Source organism: Humulus lupulus, chromosome 6 (genome assembly GCF_963169125.1).
Source record: "Humulus lupulus chromosome 6, drHumLupu1.1, whole genome shotgun sequence".
In the NCBI taxonomy this organism is placed as follows: domain Eukaryota; kingdom Viridiplantae; phylum Streptophyta; class Magnoliopsida; order Rosales; family Cannabaceae; genus Humulus; species Humulus lupulus.
This window is the reverse complement of record NC_084798.1, coordinates 167214343-167238756: the sequence shown is the minus strand read 5'-3', so window position 1 is coordinate 167238756 and position 24414 is coordinate 167214343. Positions and strand designations below refer to the sequence as shown.

Here is a 24414-nt window from a genome sequence, read left to right as displayed (position 1 = left end):
TCTGCTGAGGGACTATCTCACCTACTCTAGCAAGAATAAATTTCTAAGAATCTTCAAGGCTTGGCTGTGTCTCACTTTGGACCAAAGATCTCTCATCTCTTTTTTGCAGATGATTGTGTACTCTTCTGTAAAGCTACTTATTGCTCTTGTTCAGCTATTAAAGGGACACTGGACACCTACAGTAAAGCCTCTTGACAACTTCTCAATGCTGATAAATTTGTCTTGTCTTTCTCTCCTAATACCCCGACAAGTACGCATACCACTTTTCAACAAAATTTTCGGATGACTATTAGTGAATGTCATGAAATGAATTTGGGCTTGCTTCCTTCTCTGGTAGAGACAAGAAGATTTTGTTCAGCACCATTAAAGATAAGATATGGTCTCTATTATGTGCTTGTCAAGAGAAACTATTCTCAATGGGTGGTAAGAAGGTGTTGCTTAAAGTTGTGGTACAATCTATCCCAACATATACAGTGAATTGTTTTTCAGATGCCTACCACTTTATGTCAATTGAGAGATTAGTTCTCGCTTTTGGTGGGGTTTCAAGGAAAATGGACGTTTAATTCATTGGAAAAATTGGAAATTCATGTGTTCGTCCAAGGCAGAGGGAGGAATGGGATTTCGTTCTTTTTAGCAATTCAATCAAGCTCCACTGGCTAAGCAGGCTTGGAGGTTACTAGAATACCCAAATTCCTTGTTGAATAAAGTCTTACAGGGACGTTACTGCTCCAAGTCCAATTTTTCTAGATGCTCAACTTGGACACTCTCCCTCACTCACTTGGCATGGCATCTATTGGGGTAAATCTCTACTACAGAGTAGACTACGGTGGAAGAATGGGGATGGTTTGCAGGTTTCTTGTGCTAATAACGCTTGGTTACCGGGGTCCTCATCTTTCAAGCCTTTTTCTTTTATTGGTGATACTCCAAATGTCAAGGTTCAGGCATTGATTACACTGAATAGAGAATGGGATTCTCTGGCACTTGCTAGAATTTTTGGGCCAAGTGATTGTGAGAGAATCCTTCAATTTCCATTGAGTGCCTATCCTTTTTCCGATAAGCTTATATGGCATTATATTAGAGATGAGATATATACTGTGAAGTCTGGTTATCATTTTCTTACTACGCATTCACCATCCACACCAAGCGCTACTGCCGATTCTTCTGCTCTTTGGTGGCGTAAATTTTGGAGTCTCCGCCTTCCTTCAAAACTGAAGATCTTTGCTTGGAGGGCAATTCATAATGCTTTACCGGTGGCTACAACTCTTAATAGGCGTAAGATTATTGACTCAGCCATGTGCTCTCTTTGTCAAAATGCTTGGGAAACTATTGGTCATGCTCTTTTTGGTTGTGCTTATCCTAAAAGGGTATGGCATACCTCTCCTTTCAGTGTTGATTTCCATGCAGCATGACAAATTCCTTGCTTGGACACTCTACAAACGTTTGCATCGTCTCTTACCTCTCCTGAATTGGAACTATTCATATGCGTTATGTAGTGTATTTGGACTACTAGGAATAACACCATACGGGGTCGTACTATTAGGCCTCCGCAATTGCAGGTACCTTTTGCTCAAGATTACTTAGCACAATTTGATAATGCTAGGACCACAGCTATAATAGATACCGTTCGTTCCCCTCCACAACCATCTATGCGCGCCTGGTTTTCACATTTACAAGGGCGACTCAAGCTGAATGTTGATGCTGCCCTTCATCCTGATAGTGTTAAAATGGATGTTGGAGTTATTGTTTGGGACTGGAAGGGAGATGTCATTGCAGCTGTCTCAAAACCTTTTTACGGACAATTTTCTGCTATTGAAATGGAGGCCAAAGCATTGGGGTTTGGCTTAAAATGGGTGACTGACATTGGCTTACCGATCTGTGATATTGAATTAGATGCTTTATTAGTGGTAAACCATGTAATTAAGGGCTATAACTCTAACACTATTCTAGGAGATTTAATTAATGACATTAGTATTCTTCTTTCCTCTTTTCCTTTAGCACAGATTTGTCATGTCTATAGATCTGCGAATCAGGCTGCTCACAAGATTGCTCAATTTGCTATTGGGTTGGAAGATGAATGTATTTGGTTGGAGGATATTCCACCACCTATTGAATGTACCGGATTTACTCTAATCAGTGACAGATTTCCCTTTAAAAAAAAAACTCTTAACAAAGTTGTCATTTGGAAATGAACATATCAAATATATGTTATTCTTAATATAGATATTCTATGTTTATTGTATATCAGTACCTACATTTTATTTTATATTGCACAATATAATTTAAAAACATTAGTTTCTTCTTAAATTACTAAATATTTATTTATTAATAACTTAATGATTTATTCATTTTTAAATATGTTTATCTTAATCCTAACTAATAATAATATAAAAAGACAGATTCAATAAATCCATTTAACTACACAATACACATGATATTATACCATAAAAAATATTATTACATTAATTTGATTTAACAGAATTTGTTACATAGTAAAATCCTCGTAGGATGCTGCACCAAAAAAAAAAAAAATCCTCTTAGGATGTGTTTATTACATTTATGTTTTTACAATAAGATTACGTTAACTTTAATATTAATTTTTTAACCCTAAAAAAAAATTAATTTTTAAAGATTTTATCGTTGTAATAAATAAATAAAAAAGAAAAAAGCTTAGCTAGAAATTAGAAGCCCAATAAGCCTCGATCTAAACACCGTTTCTTGTCTATTAAAACCAATTCAAAAAGTCTTTTCTTACCTTACCAAATTCCTAATCTGTCTCCACTCTCCTTCTCCGCCACCCCAAATACCGATCCCCAATTTCAGAAAACCCCCAATTCAGATCTAAATCTAGGGTTAGGGTTAGGGATTTTTCACCGCAATCGAGCCAGCGAGAATGGGGAGAGGCGGAGCTTTGTCAGAGAGCGTTGTGAAGAAGGTGCTTCTCTCCTACGCCTATGTAGGGATCTGGATCTTCCTCAGCTTCACCGTTATCGTCTACAATAAGTACATCTTGGACCGTAAGATGTACAATTGGCCTTTCCCGATCTCTCTAACCATGATCCACATGGCCTTCTGCTCCTCCATAGCTTACCTCCTTGTCCGCGTCTTCAAGCTCGTCGAGCCAGTTTCAATGTCCCGGGAGCTGTATATTCAGTCAGTCGTCCCGATTGGTCTTCTCTATTCCCTTTCTCTTTGGTTTTCTAATTCTGCTTATATTTTTCTCTCTGTTTCGTTTATTCAAATGCTTAAGGCTCTCATGCCTGTCGCTGTTTACTCCATTGGGGTTCTGTTCAAGAAAGACGCTTTCAAATCGGAAACTATGTTGAACATGGTTTCGATCTCGATCGGAGTCGCCATCGCTGCTTATGGTGAAGCGAAATTCGATACATGGGGGGTAATGTTGCAGTTGTTGGCTGTTGCTTTTGAGGCCACCCGATTGGTTTTGATTCAGATTCTGTTGAATGCGAAGGGAATTAGTTTGAACCCTATTACTTCGCTTTACTATGTGGCCCCTTGTTGCTTTGTGTTCCTGTGTATTCCTTGGGTGGTCGTTGAATACCCATTGTTGAGAGACACATCCAGTTTTCATTTGGATTTTGCCATTTTTGGGACGAATTCTTTATGCGCTTTTGCCTTGAATCTGGCTGTCTTCTTGCTTGTTGGAAAGACTTCGGCTTTGACTATGAATGTTGCTGGAGTTGTGAAAGATTGGCTCTTGATTGCTTTCTCTTGGTCTGTGATTAAGGATACCGTGACACCCATCAATTTGATTGGGTATGGATTGGCTTTCTTGGGCGTTGCATATTACAACCATTCAAAGTTGCAGGGTCTCAAGGCAGCAGAGGCTCAGAAGAAGATTCAGCAGGCGGATGAAGAAGCTGGGAGGTTGCTGGAGGAGAGAGAAGCTGATGTCAGTGGAAGGAAGAACGAAGCCCAGAATTGATCTAATTGAAATAAAAGATTAGGTAGAAGATAATCTGCGGATGAGAAAAGGGAAATCTATGCTTTGGATCTTGGCATTTATCGTCTTGATTTCCAGGTTTCCTTCGAATATGTGGTCTTAGGTATTTATGATATATATTTTTTTTCATTTTTGTCCTATCGTTTCATTGTTAAATTTAGATATGGTGATCCTCCTACGGTCCGAAGTTGATTTGTGTCGCTCGTAGTGGCCATTTATCTCTGGGGACAAGCCTGAATACTTTGACTAGCGATGTCATCATAATAGAGTACGGTTGCATATGTACTTCTGCTGATGATATATTTATATCGATTTCCCTTCATTATATAAGTGATTTGTTGTTGTGTCATGTAAGTTTAATTTTAGGCTGAGAAGACGATGTATTTGTTCTGTTTTTTCACTTGATTTTATGTGTTCCAAAGCTTCGAAGTAGTAGAGGTTATTGAAGATCTAAGAAACAACAAAACTCGACCCAGGTGGCTATCTCATGCAGTTGGGTGTGTTTTTTGTGAGCAAGGGATTTGGTTCGAACCTTCGTCCGGGTCTAATTAAAGGCGAACTCTTTCATATCAAATAAAAAAAGAACAAAGTAGCATTGAGCTTATGTTAGGCTCTCAATAATGTTCTTGAACTATAATAGTTTTTTCTAAGTGGATTATTCTTCTAGATTTTTGTTTTAACTATTTCAAATTTCCATTGCATTTCACCATGTTTCTATGGAACAATTTCCATTAAGTTATTCCCCCCTTTAAAACACGGCTACATAGTTTCTGTGGAATTCGTGTAGGTAAAATATTTACTTATTTTCTTCCATTCCTCCATTGACTACTTCACTAGTATTTGCTTTTTAAGCTGCAATGATGAAAATCTAGTCGTTATGTTGAAAGCATCATGAGCTTTTTGCTTTTTAACAATCCATTCATGTTCGCCAGTTGACACATACAGAGGTGCTTTAGTAAAACCAATCACGAGAAGCCTAATGAGACATTACATTCTATCTTGTCCTTCTTTTGTGCTTATATAGTTGCATTGAATTTTCTATACTTCCTTGCTTGTTTTCTATGAAGAAAAATCAATTTACATACTCGATTTTAGATAAACAAAAAGAAACCTTGACTGTAACGTGGTATATTGTCGTTTCATCTAGTCCTTGTAGTCTTGGGTCAAGTCCATTTTTGCATTATTTATCACATACTACTACCAGTTATGATGACCCTTTGTTTGTTGCTACGGTATATGCCATTATTTTCTTCCAAGAGGTGAGACGTTTCTTTACTCTGATTTTGTTATGTAGTTCTATTGGTCCTGTTTTGAGAGATATCAACTCATAGAAATGGTATTTCTACACGCGTTTTTGGACTTTTTTTTAAGTGTAAAAGTAAAAGGAGCCGGCGGCAAAGAAGAAGCTGATTCTTTCTACTATTTAGAGCTTTTTTTTTTCTTTCAAAATGGTCAAAAAAATATAAAATGCATAATAACAAAGGGAACCGAGTATATTAATTTATTCTATACCTGATTTGTAAATGTTTTCTTAACTCGTCTATCTGTAATGAAACCCTAATTTATAACAGATAAATACATAAGTAAAAAACCTTTGACGGATAAGCGATATAAGATGTTCTAGAATAAGACAAATTGATATATGTGAAAAAAAATACTTAAGTAAAACAAGCCTAAAATCAGGAATTACAACTAAAAGAGACATTATTAAATAGAATTGAGAAATTTCTTAAATATAATGGTTATTTACTAAACGATTCATAATAATAAAGATGGCCATAAATTTTGGGTTTAATGTTAGGACCACTTTCTGTATAGTTGCTTTCAGTGTCTTCGCTTTTTTTTTTTTTGCATTCTAGTCGATTAGTATAAATACATATCCTGACAAAAAAAAAAAAAAAACATATAATATATATATGTATTATTTTAATCCTAAACCATCACAAGTCTAATAGTTTGATTTGTGCTTGCAAGTTGCAACCTTCTTTTAGGGATATTTTTGTTATTTCACTAAATTATTTGGTTTGGACTTTGGAGGGGAAATGTAAACTATTAAAACTCATTTGAACTAAATAATATTACATATAATTCATCTTTAATTACTAAAAATAATTAAGTTCAAGAAAAAACAATGAAAATATATAATTATTTAAATTATTTTATTAAAAATATTTAAAATATCTTAGAAAAACAGAGGAAGAATAAAAAAACAATAAATAATTTTTTTTTGCTTGTTTTGTCTTTAGAGGTAAATTTGTACTATGATAATTAATTTGTCTAGTGTCTTTTGAGGCTTGTTTTGTACCATATATGGTGGCTTGTTTATGTGTCTCTCCAGGCTATAGTTTTTTGTCATGTTTAATGGATTGTCTTGTACCATATGCTTGTTTCATCTCAGACTTGGTAAAAATTATTATGACAACTTCTTCAAATTCAGAGTAGTCAAAAATAAGTTTTTCGATCCTAGATAAACTTTTTATTTCCTTTTTGAAAAATAATAAAGTTTATATGGTATAGAATTCATCATCCGTAAACGATTTTGGATATGGTTAGTTATTTTTTAATTATTCAATATCCTTAAACAAAATTTAAGGGGCCTAATCAAAGGGCCTTTGATTAGATTACCTAAACTCCAAAAACATTTCTTTTTCAAATTCTTTTTGAAATTTTACTCGGTGCTAAACCTAAGGAAAGACCCCTTAGTTGGACATTCTATGCTCTAAAAGAGTTTTTAACTTTAATTCATAAGTAATTAATTATCTTTGTTTGGTTGTGACGCATGTATCTTATCGGCTTTTCAAATTGTAGCACTTGCTTTTTCCGGGGGCAACTTTCTTCTGATTAGCTAGATTTAATTATTACCATATGTAAACCACTTAGTCTAATTTTCTGAGATCATCTTTGCATGTTTTTTGGCTAGACAATGAGTTTATGTTGGTAAGATGAATTCTCTCATCCAATCTGTACTATTTATCGTATTATTTCAGAATAATAATAAAGTTATTCCTGACAAAAAAAATTATTTAGTGAAATGAAATATTATAATTATATTTAAAAGAAGGTCATGTGAGAGTTAGAACAACCGCTAATAATGTATTGGACTTGATTGCAATACATTTTAGTTGAAGGATCATTTTGTCATTTTTAAAATTGCTTTTGGTGCGAATTTAAAACATTCATTTGTTTGTTTAGTTAAAGTGAATCACAAGTTTGAAACATTCAATTTACTTGTTAAAATTAAATACAACCAAATATGTAGATTTTACATCATCATTTATTTAATCCTTTATGGCCAGCGTAGTCGTGACGGTGGGGTGGATTAATGCTAGGGATTTTAGGTTCGAGATGACTTAGGAGTATTTTATATGTCATATTAGAAAAGAAAAAAAAATTGACATCAAACACCTTCACCACTACCCCTAATAAATTTTTAGATTTTTATATAAATATCACATGTCTCCACTATCTCTCACTCATTATATAATAACACAACGCACTACAACAAATTTGATATACAATAACTCCCTACATTAAAACTTATTAGAGATTTTAAATGTCTGATGGTGGGAGACATTGAAAGTTTTTATTAATGACTACAATTGGAAGATATTAAAAACGGTGGAGGACGTTGAAAATGTGCTAGATACGTGGCCATGGGGACATCCAACGTCTCCCACTAGGAGACATTAAGCATTAGTGTTGTGTTAGTTATTTATATATTCATACAAATAAGATGTGTGAAGCGAGGCATGATAATACAAAAGTTTTAGAGACATAATGTTGTGCCCGTTTTTAGTACTAAAACAACTAGAGGTTTGTCAGTAATTTTGTTAATTAGAAGTGTTGACCACGATTTTGGCCAACGATGAGTAGACGTCAAAACTACAATAAACCTTCAAGAGAAAAAATGACACCGATAATTTTTAGTGGTTCAGCCCCAATATGTTGGTAATAGCCTAATCCACTTAGAGTTGTGATTTATGGATCTACACTCAAGATCAGATGAACCTGTGTCAATTGAGTTTCTTAAGTGTAAATGAAAAGAATACAATATTTCTCTCAGAATACAAATACTCTCTTAGGAAAATCAGAATTCGAATCCTTTCAATGATGCTGTGAGCTCTATATTTATAGGCCCAGGATTGTACAAACCGAAGTCCCTCATAATCGGGATATTTATGTTACTCTCACAATATTTAATTAATAATAAAATTTAAAATACAACAATATGCGATTTCTTTGGGATAATCTGAGAGATTCCCGCGTAGGCACGACTAATTCTAGCCAAAGCTGTTACTGGAATTTCACTGTATAATGTTGATCTGTCTAGTCATCCAACTTCACTCCTTGAAGAAAGACTGGTCGGCCAAAACACTCGACTGGTCGGCCAAAACAGGTGACTAGTCGGTCAAGCATATGTAACGACCCAAAATTACTAATAAGGCTTAAGCGCCTTGATTAGTGTGCTGGGAGGGCATAATTGGAAGTTGTGTGAATTAATGGTGTGATATGCATGATTATGTGAAATGCATGTTTATGAGTATTTGATAAGCATGCGGGCCCTGTTTGGTTGTAAGGGCATAATTGTAATTTTGGCCCGTTAGGGCATAAATGTGATTTTGTGATAATCTGTTAAGACCACATTATTATGTGGATATATGTGTTTGCAGCTTTCGACACAAGGCAATCCTGGGGAGCAAGCAGCGGGAAAGTCACAACGGGACCCGGTACTTGACTTGGGGCAAGTCAAGGGGTATTTCGGGTATTAGATGATTATTTGGATTATCGGGTCATGAAAATAAATAATTGGAGATATATTTGAGGTTAGGAAGCCTAAGTGGGAATATTGGGGAATTTTACCGTTTTTCCCTCGGGGACGTTTCCGGTACCCTGAGCCTCGGGATAGACTTAAGTAACTAAGGTTAGACTAAGAAAAAAAATAGCAAACAGTAGAAACTCAAGGAACCAACTCTTCTCTCCCTCTCTCCTTTTCTCTCAAGGAATTCAGTGAAACCAAAGGATTTGTGGCTGGGAATTAGAGTTTGAGCTGAGCAATTGGAGGTTTAATTCAGTGGAAGCTAGGGGAAACAAGCTAGAAACAAAGGAAAGAACTGAATCATACTCTTGATCATTAGAATTCTGTGTTTTGGCTGGGTTTTAAGGGTGTTTATGGTTTTTATATTTAAGGATTGAATTGAAGCTAGGAACTTGGGAGTTAGCCCAGAAATAACTTGGAGAATTTGTTTTGCAGTGAAGGTAAGCTTGAAATTATGATTTAATGTTTGAATTCTGGTGTTTTCATGGCTGGTTTGAGTGTGTGGGTTCAAAAGATTGAAATGATGTTTTGATGGGTTTCTAGACTAGATTTCTGTTGAGTTATGTTGTTGAAATCATGTTAGAATGTTGGGATAATTGAATTGTGTTATTGGGATGGTTAAGGGTGGATTTGGGTGAGGTTTGAATGTTACAAATGGTGGTCTTTCTGGGTTTGCGGGGCTGGGCCGTGACTCTGTTCTAGAGTGTCGCGGCCCTTCGGAGCAAGGAAGAGCCAGGAGGGCTCTGAGGTGAGGGAGCGTCGCAGCGCCACAGGGGTAGGGCCGCGGCGCGTGTCTGTGGTCAGAGAGGCCTAGCCTCTGTTTTAGGGGGTGGGCCGCGACGCAGGTCTTAGGGGTCGCGGCCCTTAAGGGCATTTGTGGCCTTTTGGAGTTTTTAAGCGTGGGAACCTGACCTTTGGTGCTCGGGATCGATCCCACTAACGTGTTTGGTAGAATTCGTGTCTCGGAGGCTAGAATTCTATCTGGAAACCCTTATGAAATTATTGATGGAATTATTTATCATGGTTGTGACTAGGTGTACGCTTGGGCTCGGGGCAGGATCGTGCTTGGGGGTCGTCTCTCCTAATTAACGCACTTGGAATTAAAGGTAAGAAAACTGCACCTGGTTGTGGAATTTGTATTGGGACTAAGGGTTCCCTATTTTGTATGCTCTTTAAAGAGGATGGTATTATGCCATGTGAATTGTAAATGGATGGTATCACACCATGAAAATAGTAAACCTGCGGCCTAAGAGCGCTGGAGTTTACACTTGCGCATAGGGCGCGACTCGGCCACTGGTAGCCGAGGACAACTTATTATGCACTAAGCTCGGTTTAAGCGGGCTGGAGTCAGTGGGTTAAATAGAGGGTGTGACCTAAGTTGTCAGCCCTAACTATCATGTGATCTGAGTGCAATTATTATGATGATTATGATATGCTGGTTAGTTGAATGGCAGGTTGTTAGCTTGTTGAATATTATCGTTGAATGGGTGAATGTTGTGTACTGTTGAGTACCTGGTTATGTCCTGTGAAATAATTAAATATTATTAGTGATTGTGTTTTAAATGTTATGTTTTCTTGTTGGGCCTTGGCTCACGGGTGCTACGTGGTGTAGGTAAGGGCAAGGGTAAGACAAGTTAACCATGGGTTGGAGAGCTCTGGGGGCGAGGTGTACATTATCAGCTGCTCGGTCGCCACAGTCGAGGAATTGTACAGGAACGAGAACCTAAAACGTGTATTTTTCCATTAGAGTGGCTTGGTTACTTATAAGCTTTGGAAATTCTGCAATTACGTTATTTAAACCTTGATTTGGGATCCCATGTACCAAATATGTATTTTAATGAAAATTATTCGTTTATAACCAAAATCTTTTAAACCTAACCTGTTTGTATCTTTAGATTCACATTTTTAATCAAATGACTTGATTAGCAGGTCTCGCACTATTTCAAACACATAGTGTAACGGTCTTGGTTATCCAGGGCGTTACAACATTTGACTGGTCGGCCAAGCACTTCACTGGTCGGCCAAGACAGGTGACTGGTCGGTCAAGCATTTGACTAGTCAGTCAAAAACTTTACCGATTGGACAGAAATTCTACCAGGTCGGACAGATCACTTCCAAACCAGATAAACAATTTCCATGTCAGTAATTTCACCAGATTAATCTAAAACCTTTTACCCAACCATTTCTTGCCACTTGTCACTTTTATTTCCACGTCATCATTTTCAAATTTTGGGGATAACATTTGCCCCCCAAGAGAAAACTGACTTTACACATTCTCCCGCCTTTGCAAACAAACCATGACGTCTTACCAGACCACGATCATTGCAGTTAACTGCTCCCAATCGCGTGGGAGAGAATAGCCAAGAGAATTTCAAGAGTCTAAAGGTAAGTAAAAATTTCCGCTCTTCCCTTTAAATAGACCCATAAGTGCTCACAAACCTCCCAATTTTTATCTTGGCCGTAACCTTCAAACCTCTCCTCCTTTTGGCTGAAATCCTCCAAGAACTCCAAGAAGGGCTCCAATTTTCTACAAGCAATCCAAGGGTTCTTCAAGAAATCAACACCTATTCAAGACATTTGGGTAAGCTCTTCTCTCTCATCTCCATATGTAAGTTTTTTTTTAAACTTAAAGCTTATTAAAACCCTTGAATGCCGAATCCTCCTTTTAGAATATACTCTTGGATTTGTGTATGAATCTTTGGTGAATGATGCATATTGTGGCTGTTTTTATGTAGTTTAGGCTATGGGAAAATCAATTTTGTCTACAATTTCATGAAAATTTGAAGAAAAAATGATTTTTCACCCCAAATTGCATATTTGGGTTCATGGGTATTTGATGAGCATATGAAATCCCTAGAACTTCATGAACTTTTCAAATCCCACCTTTTGATTTTGCATTAGTGTCCTATGAGTGAGAAAAATATGTTTGTGTCCATGCCTTTTGAGATTTGTGGTCTTCGAAAAAAATACATTGGGAAAGCATGCACATGGCCGATCGGTCATGCCCTCCCAACCATTGGGACACTCGGATATGCCCCTAAGCCAATCAGACATACCTCCTCCTGCTCGAATGCAAGAACACAAGCACTTGGAGACGCCCATGGCTACTCGGACACCATGCATTCGCTCGGACGCATCAGCTCCTCGGATGCGCACCTCCAGCCGCTCGGACACACGGATTGCTGCTCGGACACCTGCCTCCACTCAGACACGCACCCAGCCGATTGGTCAACTTCGCCATATGCCCAGCCGCTTGGATGACACGCCACCGATCGGGCGCTACATGGACCACTCGGAGGACATGCCCATCCACTCGGGCACACACACCTATCCGCTCGGGCACCGTGCCAATCCACTCGGACACACGTGGATCACTTGAAGGACACGCCCATCCGCTTGGGCATCATGCATCCACTCGCTCAGATCAGTGCCCCAACCGGTCGGTCATTTGCACGCATCTGCTCAGACACGTGAATGCCCCCAAGCCTTTGGGCTTGTAAAAAATGACCCATACATTTTAGGCATCAAAATTTATTTTCCCTCATACATGTTTATTTTGGGGAGTAAAATATATTCTTACTACCCAGAAAAATATTTTCTGAGTAGTAAATAAATATTTTTTCCTTTGATTGATTTATGTTTGTTTGGTTACTCACCTCCCCATACTTTTTTTTTGTAGATGAATCGCTTCGACTACAAGGGAGGTGACAACCATACAAACTCTGACACTTCAATTCCCCAATCAAGCGACACTCCTCAAAGTAGCGACTCTTCATCCAAATCCCCTAGTAGTTGCACCCCCGAGGATCGCCTTCGTCGCCTTAAAAAGATCCTTCCCCAATCAGCCTTATATTTCCTTCACGAAGAGCAGTTTCTCAATCAACAACTTCAACATCCAGAAATGAGGGTGAAGAAATCCAATTGACTTCCTCAAGACCAAGATCCTCAAGTGGCTCGCAGAGCGGAACAGAAGGTAGTGGAACGCAGTGAAGTCCAAACTGCAGCTTCTTCAAGACCACCTCACCAGATACAAAAAACCAGCAAACCCCGGAGAAAGATCATCCAGAAATTTACAACTGAGATTCAACAATCAGCTGTTCAAAAACCAAGAAAAGATGAAGACGAAACACCCTCTTGGTTCATAGCTAAACCTTCCAAAGTTAACTACAGCATGTTCGATAAACACATTCAAGCTTCGGGCCTAGAAGGGGTAAACGTGATATGCCCGCGACCTCATCAGAGAGCCAACAAGCCTGGTGGACCTTACTATGCCTGGTCTAGATACCATGTATTTGCAGGAGCTACTATTCCGCTGCATCCTTTCTTCTGGTCAGTAGCGGATTACTTCAATGTCTCCCCTTTCCAGATAGCTCCGAATGGGATTCAGGCATTATCTGCTTTATACATTCTATACTTCTTTCAAGGCTGGGATCCACCCACTCCTCATAAAGTGCATTACCTCTTCGACTTTAAGACCAACCTGAGCCACAAGAATACAAGTTTTTTCCACCTATTCCACAGGCATAAAGGGATCAAATACCTCCATGGTATTGCACATAAATCAAATCCCGAAAAATACTATACAGAGAATTTTCTGACTTTAGATATTAAGGCCAACAACTTGGCCTTCACGCATGCGGGTCCGTTCCACCAACCTCTGCCAACCAAGGAAATGTGTTCCTGAGCAGAAGAATTGGCTAACATGTCTACCGAGGAGAAACATGCAAAAGGGTTGGTCAACGTGGACAATCTTCAGATGGTGGGGTTGTTACCAAGCAATAAAAACATCATAGGAGACAACACTACTGAAGAAGCGCACGCAACTGACCAGTCAAACGCTGACACTGAAGTAGTGACCGATCAGTTCTCTCCTGAACCATCTCCCTACTCTCGTAGACCAGGCGGCCTTGTTATTAGGGACCCCCTTCCAGAGGATCAGCATAGATGTGTCATTCCTACACAGCCTAGGAAAGGAAAGACCATTGAGCTCCATAGAGATTTCAGCTCATCATCTGAAGAAGAGGACGACTTTCTTGATCAAATTCTAAACTCAGGTTCAGTAACCAAAGTTTGATGTTTTGTTATAAGTAACTTTCTTCGAGAATGGTTGTATGAAATCTGTAGAGTTGTCTGGTAGCAGTAAATTTTTTATTTATTTACATATTGTTCCAATTTTTACTAACAAATCTTGTGCTTCACTCTTTTGCAGATTCAGATATGTTCAAGCAATTCAACACTACCTCTGCCCAAAAGAGGAAACCTGGGGAGGGAAGTAGCTCAAACCCTCCAAGAAAAGTTGCGAGGACAATATTGACCAGTCAGGGGAGATTACCTGACTAGCCCATCACCATCCCGTAGCTGACTCCCTCATCAATTCCTCCTTCTGGTAGTTTAACCCCTACTCACTCGACTGGCTTAAGTGAGCCCCTCCGCATCGCTGGTAATATTGGGAAGGAATTTCTTGACCAAACTCTACACAATGCTTCAACAATTCAAACCTTTGAATATTTGCCTTGGCTCAGTGTTGAAGTCGTCCTGCAAAGGGGTCTTGCCCAACTGATAAGTGTAAGTATTTTATCATAAGACATCCCATTTTCTTATTAATTGTTTTTACTTGTAGTAACTTTCTATTTTCCACTGCAATCGCTTATTACTATCAGTCATGCTCAGCACCGAGCAATAGACTATAAGGAGTTGATCAAGGTCTTAAATGATCAGCTGGTGGAAGCCCAAGCCAAGATAGAAACTTTAACTTCATCCGAAAGGGATCTTCGGTCCAAGGTCGAGCAGGCGGAGAAGACCATTGTCGAGCGAGATGGATCTCTAAGGGAGCTGGCCGATGAAAACAAGAAACAAATTCAAACCAACAAGACGTTGAGTGACCACTTGGAGAAAATGACTTGCGAGAACGAGGAGCTGAAGCGTGAAAAGGAAGCCGATCTTGCTCGCTATGAAGAGATTTTTTTCAACTGCTTCTACCAGGTATGGAAGTTGAACAAGCCCCTCAATCTTGACTTTCTCACAGAGGAGGCCAGGGCAGAAGAGCTTGCCAAGTGCGAGGCAAAGGCCGTTGAGGAGGCAGCCAATCCTGCTGGTGTTATGCCTTTTTCTCATGCGTTATCATTCCGACCAGAGGAAGTCACCGATGCTGAGGATGGTGTTGATCAAGCTGTTAACGGTTTACCAGACCAGTGACCATACTTTTAGCCGACCAGGGAGTCCCTTAGCTGACTAGTAAGCCTTTAGCCGACCAGAGAGCCCCTCATCTAACTAGTAGACACTTATCTTATTACCTTGTTATTATACTTTTCTCATATGGCCGAGCTGTTGGCATGAACACTTTACTTTTTAGACTTGAGTCATTTAAAAGTTTTATTCTGATAGATGCCTTACATTTTCATACGAGTACTTAGTTTTCTAACTTAGAAATTCTAAACATTTCATAAGTCACTACTAAGTATGCTTTCTCACATTCTTATTGCTCTAACATTTTATGAGCATAGAGTTTTGTTTACACATGAATAGTTGTTCTTTACTTAAAATTTTGAAAAAATTCCAAGTTACTGAAGCTTTGTCAAACAAGTTAGCTTAATGGCCTTTTTTGACTTCAAAAATTTACAAGTCAGCCTAAAAACAAATACCTTTGCTCGTGTTGTTATTGCCTGTGTTGAATTATATACAAGTATACCCTATGTGCCCCCAAGTGATTGAGGGTTGAAAAATTCTTGATAACTTGCTACTTGACCGAATTTGTTCGAGCAGTTATTACTTGTGAAACACATCAAATATAAAGAGGATATTTCAGCAGTTAAACACTGCAAAAATATTCGACCATTTAAATGCTGGCAATTTATCTGATAGATACCGACCAGTTGAACACTGCCCGATTTTTTCCTCTCAGAAAACTTTTTTATTTTTAAAATGCACTGACAGTTGAACACTGCCAAAGTAAAAATAATCAACACATATGCAAAATTTGTAGCAAGATTCGACCGTACTGCGCGTGATCTCTTTTATTACTCGTAAAAAATAAGGACAAAACATGTCTAATTACGGGTCTCAAACAAAATAAAATTGTTCAAAAATAAAATGACTGGTTAGCAAATAGCCAGTTCACAAACAAACTTAAATAACAAGTTAAACACTTGAAACTAAGCTACTGCTCTGTAAGCAGTATTCATTGATAATACTTCCTCAAGTGCTTGCCATTCCAATAGTTCCTGATCAGCTCTCCATTTAATCGAGAAAGTTTGTAAGTGCCGGGTGGTAGGAATTGCTCAATCTGATACGGTCCCTCCCAATTTGGTCCTAGCACTCCAGCCGCTGGGTCTTTGATGAACACCTTTCTTAGGACCAAATCTCCGACCTGGAACTTCTGATCTCTAACTCTGGAATTAAAATAGCAGACCACTTTTTGCTGATGGGCAGCAACCCTCAAGCTTGATTTTTCTCGCTTTTCTTCAACAAAGTCCAAAGATTCAGCTAACAACTGGTGATTCTCCTCCTGGTCATACATGGTTCTCCGATGAGATGGTGGGTCAACCTCGACAGGAAACATGGCTTCATATCCACATGCTAAGGAAAAAGGAGTATGACCAGTTGCTGTTCGGGCAGTAGTTCTGTATGACCAAAGGACCTCTAGAAATTCTTCTGCCCAAGCACCCTTAGCTTGTTCTAGACGCTTTTTTAGAGTATCCTTCAAAGTCTTATTTACGGCTTCAACCTGCCCATTGGCTTGCGGATGAGCTACCGAGGAGAAACTTTTTGTAATGCCATGTCTAGTGCAAAAATCAGTAAACAAGTGACTATCGAACTGAGTGTCGTTGTCAGAGACTATCTTCTTGGGTAGACCATAGCGACATATTATATTCTTAACCACAAAATCTAACACTTTATTCGAGGTGATCGTTGCTAGTGGTTCAGCTTCGGTCCACTTGGTGAAATAATCCCCAGCAACTACTGCGAACTACACTCCTCCTTTTCCTTTGGGCAGTCTCCCGATCAGATCAATTCCCCACACTGCAAAAGGCCATGGACTTTGCATCTGCTTCAAGATATTCGGAGGCGCCCTGGGTACTTTAGAAAATCTCTGGCGTTTATCACACTTCTTCACATACTCCATGGAATCCTCATTCATTGCAGGCAAGAAACATCCTTGCCGCAAAATCTTTTTGGAGAGACTTTGCCCCCCAGCATGATCTCCGCAGAACCCCTCGTGCACTTCAGTCTGTAAGTTTTTCGACTGGTCGGGTGCTATGCATCTAAGCAGTGGCATAGAGTACCCTCTTCTATACAATAACCCATCCATCATAATATACCTAGCAACTTGCCTCATAATCTTCTTGGCTTCATTACGATTATCTGGTAGGACTCCTTACTCAAGGTAAGTAATGATGGGTGTCATCCAAGTGTCAGCTAATGTGATGGGCATGGCTTCCCGTTCATTAATACTCGGCTCTACCAAGTATTCCACTGGTACTATGTTCAAAGTTTTAGCATCTTTTTCACTAGCCAATTTTGCTAAAGCGTCTGCATTAGAGTTCTACTCTCGTGGTACCAGCTTAATAGTATACTCCTTGAATTGTGCTAGCAGGTCCTTGGTTTTATTCAAGTACGCCATCATGCGCAAACCTCTTGCTTGATATTCCCCTAAGACTTGGTAGACCACCAACTGGGAATCGCTGTTTACTTCAACCGATTGGGCACGAACATCTCTAGCCAGGCGAAATCCTGTTAGGAGGGCTTCATACTCCGCCTCATTATTAGAAGCATTAAATCCGAACCTCAACGCGCAATGAATTCGGTGCTTCTCCGGTGTGATCAATATAATTCCCGCTCCCGAATGATGTTCGTTTGACGACCCATCAACAAAGAGTTGCCAAGTAGGAAAATCCTCTCTCTGCCCAGTCGCATTCTCTTGCCGATCGGGAATATCAGGAATCCCAGTGCATTCAGCAATAAAATCCACCAAAGCCTGTCCTTTAATGGCAGACCTTGGTTGATATTTGATTTCAAATTGGCCTAATTCAACCGCCCATTTAAGTAAACAACCAGATGACTCTGGCTTCTGTAAGACTTGGCGTAGGGGCTGGTCAGTAAGTACTTTAATGGGATGTGCCTGGAAGTAGGGTCGCAATTTGCGAGATGCAAGTACTAAATAATAGGCCAGCTTCTCGATCCCGGGATACCTTGACTTCGCTCCTATCAACCGCTTGCTAACATAATATACTGGATGCTACACCTTATCTTCTTCTCGCACTAGAGTAGCACTGACAGCATGCTCTGTGACTGCCAAGTAAAAAAAAAGGTCCTCTCCATCTACTGGCTTTGAAAGAACAGGAGGTTGAGCCAAGTGTTTCTTTATGGCTTGAAAAGCTTGCTCACATTCTTCCGTCCATTCGAATTTTTTGCTTCCTCTAAGTAAGTTAAAAAATGGGACACATTTGTCCGTTGATTTGGAAATGAACCTACTTAGAGCAGCAATCCGCCCAGTCAAGCTTTGCACATCCTTAATCCTGGTTGGAGACTTCATTTCCGTGAGCGCCTTTATCTTCTCCGGATTCGCTTTTATTCCTCGCGAGTTAATAATAAACCCAAGAAATTTTCCAGAACTTACTCCGAATGAGCATTTGAGGGGGTTCAACTTCATGTTGTACTTTCTTAGTACTGCAAAGCATTCCTCCAAATCTTGTACATGTCCTTCAGCTTCCTTTGACTTTACCAGCATATCGTCTACATACACTTCCATGTTTTTGCCGATTAAGTCATGGAACATGCCATTCACTAAACACTGGTAGGTGGCTCCCGCGTTCTTCAAGCCGAATGGCATGACCTTATAACAATACAACCCTATGTCTGTTCGGAAACTGGTATGCTCCTCATCGGGAGGGTGCATACTAATCTGATTATACCCCGAGTAAGCGTCCATAAAAGAAAAAGTTTCATGACCAGAGGTCGCATCAACCAACTGGTCTATCCTTGGCAAAGGAAAACAGTCCTTAGGACATGTTTTATTCAGATCGGTAAAGTCCACACAAGTCCTCCACTTCCCATTGGACTTGGGCACTAATACTGGGTTTGAGACCCAGGCGGGGTAATAAGCCTCTCTTATGAGCCCGTTTTCCTTTAGTCGCTCTACCTCCTCTTTGAGAGCCTTTGCTCTCTCCTTGTCAAGCAATCTTCTCTTCTGCTACACTGCTGGGTAACTTTCATCCACATTGAGCACGTGGCTGATCACAGTTGGTGAGATACCCACCATATCCTTGTGAGACCAGGCGAAGACATCTTGATTCCTCTGCAAAAATTCTACCAGCTGTGCTTTTACTTCCAACTTCAACTTTTTTCCAACTTTGATCCCTCTGGTCGGGTCATTCTCATCTATTGAGACCTCCTCTAATTCTTCCATGGGTCGCACCTCACTATCAAAATCCCCAAAGTGAGGATCAAAGTCCATTCCTTCGCTTTGAGAAACGCCCTATTTGGTGACTTCATCACCGGATGGGGCTTGTTGCTTATGGAAACCAAGAGTGCTTTCTTGGTTAACATCTTCTAATACTCTTTCCGGATCGGCTACAACCATAATGCTTTGTTGGTCGACATCCATCTCCTCTACTTCTTCTCTATCTACACACACAATCATATTATTTTCCTTAGCTCCCTTTCGCGCTTTAGCTACCGAGGCATTGTAACACTCTCTAGCTTCTCTTTGGTCTCCTCGGACACAACCTATTCCTACACTGGTCAGGAACTTCATAGAAAGGTGCCATATAGAGACTGCCGCATGCAAGGCCATGAGTAGTGATCGACCAGTCACCACATTATAAGCTGATGAACAGTCGACTATCAAAAACTTTGCCATAACTGTCTCGTGCTTAGGAGCATCTCCTGTTGTGACCGGTAACTTGATCGTTCCGGCTGGTGACAACCCTTCTCCAATAAATCCATAAATGACTTGAGAGCATGGCTTCAAGTCATTAATGGATAGTTTCATCCTTTCAAAAGATGACTTACAAATGATGTTCACAAAGCTTCCCGTGTCTACTAGTGTAATGCCCTGAATTCTCCAATACGATTTAATGACGGGATTAGTAGGCTGGGAGGGCCATACTTATTTAATTATGCCATTAAATGATAATATGCATGTTTATGTGAATTATATTATGATATAATGTTATATGCGTGCCTGTGGGTCCACATTTGAATATTATGCTATTTTGATAATTTGGCACATTGTGGGTGAATATGTGTATTTGGGTGCATAATGTGATTTGTGAATGAGATTCCATTATTATGGAGATATATTCAAGCTATTCGGCATGAGACGGTCATATATAATGGATTAGCGGTTTTTTCATAACGGGGTCAATTTTGGGGTAATAGAAATGTTTATTTGATGATAAATTGGGAATATTTGAGATTAGGGTGAAATTTTGGAGGTTCTGACTATAATGTCCTCAGGGGTATTTTTGGGACCCCGAGCATTAGGTTTTATTTGGGGTTACGTAAACTTGAAGTAGCTGTCAGATAGAACGTACGATTAGAAAACCTCTCGTTCTCCCTTTCGTTAGTTCGTTTTACCGTTTGAGCATTTTTGAAGAAATCTCGAGTTCTAGGAGTTGGAATCAAGAGAGGATCGAGGCATAGCGATCTTAGGAAAGATTAGAAGCTTCGTAACCAAAGGATTTGATGGAAAACAACCCAATCAAAGGTAATCTAAGTTTAAAGTTTTGAGTTTTTAGAGTTTCTAAGCTTTGAATTGGACTTTGTGAATTGTTGAGTTTTTGGTTGGTTTGAACCTTGGGTTTTGAGGGTTTTGGAGTGTTGGGAAGCTTGGGAACTTTTTTTTGATGATTAGGGATGTTTAGGTATGATTTTGGAAGCTTGGAGAAGTTGAAAACACGTTTGGGAATGGCCCAGGGTTGGGGGCTGCGACCCTGTTCTTGGGCGCCGTGGCCCTAGCTCGATGAGGAAGAAGAGGGGGTTCTGTTTTGGCTGGGCGTCGCGGCCCTTGGTGTTGAGCGCCGCAGCGCTTGCTTCAGGAAATTCTGGGGGCCGTGGCCCAAGGTGCTAGGGCCGCAGCCCTTGCCTTGTTTTCACCCCGTTTGCTCGTTTTGACCTCGGGAACTTAGCTATAGGCCTCGGGAGTGTCCCTACTATTTGGATTAGCTAAGATTGATCTCCCAGAGGCTAGATATTGGTGTGGAAACCTATGTTGATCATTATTATTGATGATGTCCCGTGTTTGGTTATGATTAGGTGGCCGCTAAAGGACTAAAGGTTGATCGTTCTCAAGGGTCGTTCTTTTTATCATTCTAGCTCGAATCTAAGGTAAGAAAATTGCACCCTGTGTATATATGACATGCGTGTTTGTTATTGAAGCATGTTGATTGGTAAATGTGGACATGGATTGCCTAATGAATGCTAGCGAATGTTGAATACTTGTATATGTACTGACTAGTCAGGGACACTGACCTAAAGAGTCAGAAATGGCATAGCTTCATGAACGCCGAGCCAAATGAAGATTAGATCTAATCGATATCAGCGTTGAATGGCTCTAAGGCATTAACACTGGACCAACCCTAAGGTCGATGAACTTATAAGTGCTTGTCTGGACTAAGACCAGTTATTCAGAGCCAGGGCATATGGGCCTGGTGACTGTTTGTCACATGGCTAGGGAACGCTGTTTCGGGGTTATGACTTTAAGTCATGAGGAGGGTTATGTTGGTGACCAGTCACCATAAACCTATCCTGTTCAAACTTATGAAAGGTTCACTAATCAGTTAAGCCCGAGTGACCCTATCGTCACATGGCTAGGAGGGGGGGGGGGGGGGGGGCTGTACCCACTTTTGTGACTATTGCGACTGTCACCTATTTGTTTGGACTGATGGTCCTAAATGATTATTACGATCATTGATGATATTATGTCATGCTTTATTGTGTTTTCTTGCTGGGCCTTGCCTCATGGGTGCTATGTGGTGCAGGTAAAGGAAAAGAAAAGCTCACCCAACCTTGAGTTGAGAGCTTAGGTGGTGATGTGTACATATGCAGCCGCTTGACCACCACGGCCAAGGCGTTCTCAGAGGAAATAGGGGGTTTACCTATTTTTGCCGCTTAGGTCGGCGGGATTGTAAATTTAAAACAGTAATGACCATTTTGTACTGAGAACAACTTGTAAATGTTTTGATTAGCTCTGCAGAGTTGTTTGTAATGAAAAATATCCATACCTTTTTATTAGTTTTCCACCTTAACCTGTTAATCACACTTATAGCACGTTTTTAACCAAAGGACTCGGGTAACGGGTCAAATTTCTGGTTCACTGTTCACAGTAACTGTTCTGGGGTAACCAGGGCATTACAACTAGACATCTCTTCACCTTCATGTTTGCTATTTGGACTGTAATGATGAGGGGGTAATTATGAGGATATCTCACATGCCGTGCATCATCCTCAGTAAAAGTGAGAGACTCACTTTCATACTGTGGGTTCTTTGGAGGTCGCTCCTCTACAGCCATGACCTCAGACGTCGATGCTGCGTCCAACTCATGTCGAAGCGTTCGAGCATATCTCTCTCTTGCCTTGTTACTATCCCCAGCCAGATGTGAACCCCCACATATAGTGTCTAGAGTGAAGTCCACAGGCTCAGGCTGCAAGGGTGGAGACCGCTGTCGCTTAAACCCAGGATTATTGTTACTTCCTTCTCCTTGGGTCTTTTCTGCTCGATACTTTTTTAATTTTCCCGACCGGAGGAGAAACTCTATCGCGTCTTTGAGATGATTGCATTCATTTGTGTCGTGTCCATAATCTCCACGGAAACGACAAAACTTATTCAAGTCTCTCTTACTCATCTCCTTCCTGATGGGTGGGGGTTTCCGGTAGGGAACCTCTTGATGACTTACCAGATATATTTCTACTCGGCTGGCCGAAAGAGTGTCGTAATTGGTGAACCGAGGTTCATACTTAGTTGGCTTGTCGTTTGGTCCCGACTTGGCCTTCTTTTCCTCATGGCGGTCAGACCTGTTATTTCCACGTTTCTTCCCACCACTTTGTCCATTTCCACCATTCTTAGGAGGATTAGTTGATCCGCCCGGATTGTTTAGGCCTTTCTCTCCTTTCTCAATCGCGTCATCCAATTTCATATATTTGTCCATCCGGTCAAGAAATTGTTGTAGTGTTCAAATTGGATTGCGATGAATACTGTCCCACAAAGGACTCCGATAGATTATACCAGAAGATATGGCAACCATCTTCCCCTCATCTCCAACCGCAGTTGCTTGGTTGGCTTCTCTCATGAACCTCTGTATGTAGTTCTTGAGAGATTCATCTTTCCCTTGTTTGATATCTGCCAAGTGATTGGCATAAACTGGAGGGGTCTGAGCAGCACTGAACTGCCAACAAAATTCTTTCCTGAAACTCTCCCAAGAGGTAATGGAGTTCAGCTTGAATTTCTAATACCACTCTTGGGCAGTATCGGACAATGTAGTGGGGAAAACTCTGCAGCGATAGTCATCGCTCACTCCGAGCAGCTCCATTCGGTCTTCAAACTTCCCAACATGCCTTATTGGGTCTGCCTTTTCTATATAAATTGGCAGTACCAGTGCTTTATACTTTGCTGGCGGCTAGGCTGCTCTGATTTGGGCACAAAACGGGCTACCACTCCGGTGGTCTACTGGATCGATTGCAGAAGGTAGTTTCGACAAACCTTTAACTGCAGCCGTTAGCGCATCAAGCTGGGCCTGGATGCCTGGGGCGACCACTGGGGGCTCAAGGTCTGGACCGCTTGGTCGGGCGTTCCTATCCGACGCACCATCATCAAGTATTTCTACTTGACTGGTAGGTCGGGTCGGATCTCGCCCTTCGACCGGGATGGTCCTTCTTTTGTTGGCAATGACATCTCTTAAATCCTTCTGAGAGGTACGTCTCCCCAATCGATCGAACACTGTGCTTCAAGTTTTTTCGGAAGGCTTACCGTACGGGACGTGCTCCTTCCCACTGCGCTGCTAGTTGGGATGCAGTGGTGGCCTTCCTGTCTGTGCCTGGCAGTCTTTTCCTCCTTGCTGGTCGTTTTTACCTTTTTCCTTCGATTGGTTGGTGTGATGATTATCAGCCTCATCACGACCATGTCCATCTTTGAAGTGCGAAGCTCCTTTACCTCAAGGAGTTATGGTTTGTTCCTGCCCGGGTGGAGTCTTTTTACTGCTCAATTGGTGTCTCCCGGATCTAGAAGTTTCTGATCGGTGGCTCCTAGAGGGGGTTCTAGAGTTCCCCCTTTGAGCCGAGGCAGTGCTAGATCGGACCCCATCATCTTCCCGACCAGGTGGGTTACTCCCGCTTCTGTTTGGCCCTTGAGAATTGGGTTTGTCAATGGTTTTATCGACCAGCATCTGTAGTCCTTGCTCCCTGGGTAGCTGCTCCTCGTGCTGCACCTTAGGCATTGGCCTGGGTCAACTGCGTAGTCACCTCCAGATCAAGTGCAGCCTCGCGATGTCATCTATCGGCCTCCTCCTGCCGTCGCCTGATCTCTTCACTCCTGGCATCCATCTCCCATCTTTGCTGTTCAAACGAAACTTTCTGTCTAGCCATCTCTTCAGCGAATGACTCCTGCCAGGCGTTGAATTGTGCCATCTCCTCTTGGAAGGCCCCAA

The 24414-nt window shown here is 40.6% G+C and overlaps 1 protein-coding gene across 1 annotated transcript; it reads left to right on the top strand.

The window, feature by feature from the left end:
• The first annotated feature begins 2723 nt into the window (after window positions 1-2723).
• Window positions 2724-4624, top strand: LOC133782697 (probable sugar phosphate/phosphate translocator At4g32390). The gene has a single exon (XM_062222050.1). The coding sequence runs from the start codon at window positions 2891-2893 to the stop codon at window positions 3938-3940; it is 1050 nt and encodes a 349-aa protein (XP_062078034.1). The 5' UTR covers window positions 2724-2890; the 3' UTR covers window positions 3941-4624.
• The last annotated feature ends 19790 nt before the right edge of the window (window positions 4625-24414 follow it).